The sequence below is a fragment of the Pyrus communis genome, chromosome 1, assembly GCF_041283825.1.
Source record: "Pyrus communis isolate YQ-2024b chromosome 1, ASM4128382v1, whole genome shotgun sequence".
NCBI lineage: Eukaryota > Viridiplantae > Streptophyta > Magnoliopsida > Rosales > Rosaceae > Pyrus > Pyrus communis.
Window position 1 is genome coordinate 13415644 of NC_142565.1, and position 4750 is coordinate 13420393.

The 4750-nt window shown below is 37.8% G+C and overlaps 1 protein-coding gene across 1 annotated transcript; it reads left to right on the top strand.

Moving 5' to 3' along the window:
* The first annotated feature begins 634 nt into the window (after nt 1-634).
* On the top strand, nt 635-4539 carry LOC137720395 (Glycosyl hydrolase family protein). The gene is made up of 6 exons (XM_068459462.2): nt 635-1817; nt 2011-2177; nt 2282-2379; nt 2499-2849; nt 3195-3611; nt 3837-4539. Exons 1-6 carry the CDS (start codon nt 1074-1076, stop codon nt 4433-4435), a joined length of 2376 nt encoding a protein of 791 aa, XP_068315563.1. The 5' UTR covers nt 635-1073; the 3' UTR covers nt 4436-4539.
* The last annotated feature ends 211 nt before the right edge of the window (nt 4540-4750 follow it).

The following is a 4750-nucleotide window of genomic DNA, read 5'->3' on the forward strand; positions in this document are numbered from 1 at the left end:
TCATAGTGTAAATAGCAGATTAGAAAAATTGATTCGGAGAAGAGGTTTGTTTGCTCACATAACTTGGTCCATTGTGTTGTACGCATGGAAATATTCTTTGCTCATAGCCAAAGAAAACCACTTACATATAACGAGTTTATTACCACATAATATCCTAATCTAATAATGTGATGCCATGTGAAGAAAAATTTATACATACCATCGTGATATTTGACCTGAAACACCACATGCAAAAAATCCGTTCTATGTAAGTTCTCTTTGACAAGGCTAGCTACTTTTCGAAAGTGTAATTTTAATGCATGTTTTATCCGCAAATCACCCTTTTTCTGATAATAATTCAAAATTTGGAAGAGAATTATTATTGACACTCTAAAAATCTCATTTTGCACTCTAAACTTTCTATAATTAGAAAGAAAATTATTATGAAAAAATGTAAAATAAAGTTTTTAGAATGCTAATAACAATTCTCATTTAGAATATGAAAATAACATGTCATTATCACACACACAAAAATATGGTGTGGGTTGGGTAAGGATAGCTCTTAATGGCCCAAGTTCATAATTCGATTGTTGGTCCATCCATTCAATTTTGTCTTTGCAAATGACTCATAGCTTGTCATTACAATACTGGCTTTGCAAATGATTAGTTTTTTTTAATAAACTAATTTTTTTAAAAGCATCACAATTCTAAGCTAGCTCCATATCTATACTAATAAACAGAAAGCATTCGTATTTATTTTTCACGCTATATAATTAATTGTTAAGAGAGAAGAATCTGTAGAAATTAAATTAGAACTATATAAGTATATATGTACGATGGATTTATGTCATCGAAATAAAGCAATCCGCTAAAATGGCAATTTCATACTTTGTATTAATAAAGATCAATAGTTTGCTGGTGTTAGGCACTGTATAAATCCGAGATAAAAAGATTTTGAAACCTATAACAAAAATCCAAATCCAAACTCTGTAAATCTTAGCAGAAAAAGTGCGTCGTATGCAAGTTTGCAAGTAGAGTCTTTCCCCCAATACAGGAGAAACTCTTGGAACTCCAACATTCCTTCTCTGTACTCGATGCCTCATCACTGGAAATCCCTCTTCCTCCTCCTACAGCTCCTCAATCTCTGCTCCACCAAATCCCAGCCGTTCACATCATCATCAAATCCCCATCTTCAATTCCCATGCAAGCCACCCCACCACAGCTCCTACCCTTTCTGCAACAACTCCCTCCCGATCCCCACCAGAGCTCAGTCCCTAATTTCCCTCCTTACCCTCCAAGAAAAGATCCAACAGCTCTCAAACAGCGCTTCTGCAATCCCCAGACTTGGCATCCCACCTTACGAATGGTGGTCCGAGTCCCTCCACGGCATAGCCACCAACGGCCCTGGTGTCTCCTTCAATGGCACCATCCCTTCAGCCACAAGCTTCCCACAAGTGATTGTCACAGCAGCTGCTTTCAACAGGACTCTCTGGTCCTCCATCGGGGCAGCCATTGCTGTTGAGGCCAGAGCAATGTACAATTTTGGGCAAGCTGGGTTGACTTTTTGGGCACCCAATATCAATATCTTTAGGGACCCCAGATGGGGGAGGGGTCAGGAGACCCCTGGGGAGGACCCCATGGTTGCTTCTGCTTATGCTGTTGAGTTTGTGAAGGGTTTTCAGGGTGGGGGAATTAGAGATGGTGGGCTTGGAGCGAGGACAGTGTTGGAAAGTGATGAGAGTGGTGATAGTTTAATGCTCTCTGCTTGTTGCAAGCATTTCACTGCTTATGATTTGGAGTCGTGGAGGAATTTCAGTAGATATAGCTTCAATGCTGTGGTAAGAGACTTTCCTTTCACTTTCTGATTTTCTTGGAATATTTAGCTAATTTTAATTTCATTTGGGTTTAAAGTGTTTTATAGCTTGTGCAAATTCAGTTTTGTGTATATCTGCAAAGTTGTTAAATTGTGGGTGAAAATTGAAATAAAAGGACATTGTGGGATTTGGAGTCTAATTCATTTCTTTTTAGTAGGTTTCAGAACAAGATTTGGAGGATACATATCAGCCGCCTTTTCGAAGTTGTATACAACAAGGTAAAGCTAGCTGCTTAATGTGTTCTTACAATGCAGTAAATGGGGTTCCTGCTTGTGCACAGAAGGATCTCTTGGATAAGGCTCGGAACGAGTGGGGATTCAAAGGGTAAAAGTTTCTTCTTGCTCTTTCTTTGAAAAAAATTATAATTGAAAATATTACATACTCAATCTTGATAGATTAACAACTCTCATATCATATATTACTTATAGATATATCACCTCAGACTGTGATGCTGTGGCCACAGTGTTTGAATATCAGAACTACACCAAAAGTCCCGAGGACGCAGTTGCTGATGTTCTTAAAGCAGGTCTTTATCATTGTTTCTTTCCATTAAAATTTTTGAAAGTTTTGTGCATTGACTATTAACGGCAAATGTTTGGATTAGATTTGTTTTGAGAAGTTATAAATTTGATTGCCTATTTGTAGGGACGGATATTGATTGTGGCACATACTTGCTTCGAAATACTCTATCTACAATCAAACAAGGGAAGGTGCAAGAGGAAGACATAGACAAGGCGCTTCTCAATCTTTTCTCTGTTCAACTCCGTCTTGGGTTATTTAATGGAGATCCCAGAAAAGGGAAATTTGGTAGGTTTGGAGCTCAGGATGTCTGTACCTCAGAGCATAAGACGTTGGCACTTGAGGCAGCAAGGCAGGGAATTGTGCTCCTTAAAAATGATAAGAAGTTTTTGCCTTTAAAAAGGGGTGTTGATTTTTCCTTGGCTGTCATTGGTCCATTGGCAAACAATGCAAGTTTGCTGGGTGGGGATTACACAGGTAAGATTTACTACACTACATGTTTTACTAGAGTGCCATATTATATAAAGTTTCTTGGACTCTATATGTAGATATATAGATTTTTTCAGTTATTGAAATGGCAATTTGATCATGAAAATTAGAATGGCTTCCACCTCTCCATCAAAGTAGAGATTTATCTTACTACTCTTCGTTCAAAATCTTTGCATATTTTGTGATTAATTACTGGGTTCCAAAATTTTCTGTTTACGTTTTTCAGATGTTGTTACTCAGAGTTTAAATTACTAACCAAGCATAGTAATTAGAGCATATCATGAGAGCCATTAGGCTAAAAGATGTTCTGTGGTTTTGGTTCTTTGATTATAGGAATTCCCTGCAACCCAAAGAGTCCTTTTGAGGGTCTTCAAGAGTACTCAACTAGAACATCTTATGTAGCTGGCTGCCAGGATGTACCATGTATGTCTGATGCTGGGTTCAAAAAAGCAATTTACGCTGCAAAAAAAGCTGATTTTGTTGTTATAGTCGTCGGTATTGATGCATCGCAAGAAAGAGAAGATCACGATCGAGTTAGTCTTCTCTTACCTGGTAAACAGATGGCCCTTGTATCTTCTGTGGCTGCTGCAAGCAAGGGACCAGTGATTCTAGTTCTTGCTGGCGGTGGACCACTTGACGTAACATTTGCCAAAGAAGATATGCGAATTCCAAGCATTCTTTGGATTGGGTACCCTGGGGAAGCTGGCGGGAGAGCACTAGCAGAAGTCATCTTTGGAGATTTTAATCCAGGTAAATATTTGGACAACATGAATATTCTATTATGGAGTTTATGTTTTGCATAAAACGAAATCACGTCTACATGCAGTCCTCTAGAATGGAGTCGCTTCTCGAAATATAATTGTAAAGACGAAATTTAAAATTGATACAGAAACAGGACGCATTGTAAATGGCATGAGTAGATTTTGATTTTCGAAGGCAAAATTTAACATGATGACTTGATATGATTATAAATAGGTGGAAGGCTGCCTATGACTTGGTATCCTGAGTCATTCACCAATGTACCAATGAATAATATGAACATGAGGGCTGATCCTTCTTTAGGTTACCCTGGAAGAACCTACCGGTTTTACAGTGGGGACAGGCTATATGGATTCGGGCATGGGTTAAGCTATAGTAGTTTCACTTACAATATCGTATCAGCGCCAAAAAAGTTAAGTTTATCAAAACCCTTCAAGGTAGATTTGAGTAAAAATGTACTACACCAACCCGGAGATGTACTTGACCATTTACACATTGATGAGGTAACGTCGTGTGATTCTTTGAGATTCTTTGTTGAAATCGTTGTGAAGAATAACGGAGACATGGATGGAGGCCATAGTGTGATGTTGTTCTCCAGAGTGCCAAAAGTAGTCAAGGGTGCTCCACTACAACAGCTGATCGGATTTAACCGTGTGTATACGGTTTCAAACCAATATACTACAGCATCCATTCTAGTTGATCCCTGTACACATCTAAGCTTTGCGGATGAGCATGGGGAAAGGATATTGCCATTGGGTGAACATGTATTAATGGTAGGAGATATACAACACTTTGTCTCAGTTGAAATTAGTTAATGTAATTTATGTCAAACAGACGCTTGAAATTTAGATTGTACATGATATGTGCGGATTAATATGCACATACAATACTTGGAAATAACAATGATTCTTGATGAGCATTCTATTTTATGACACAGTATATTGTGAATTTGGAAAGATTTTCTACTCATGCACATTTCAATTTCAATCTACAGATTCAAAGAGCTCCACAAGAAAAAGGATGAAAATTGTTATTAAGAAAAGAAACTTAAGGCGACACTAATTCGTTTTAAGTTTTTTATTATTGGTTTTTACTTTTTGTGTTAGCGATAAAGGAGAAATACGTGAGAT

Bases quoted from the DNA above. Each gene is read 5' to 3' on its own strand.
- LOC137720395 (XM_068459462.2), top strand. From the start codon at position 1,074: ATGCCTCATCACTGGAAATCCCTCTTCCTCCTCCTACAGCTCCTCAAT. The intron at 2,380-2,498 runs GTCTTTATCATT...GCCTATTTGTAG, and splicing joins TGCTGATGTTCTTAAAGCAG to GGACGGATATTGATTGTGGC. The intron at 2,850-3,194 runs GTAAGATTTACT...CTTTGATTATAG, and splicing joins GCTGGGTGGGGATTACACAG to GAATTCCCTGCAACCCAAAG.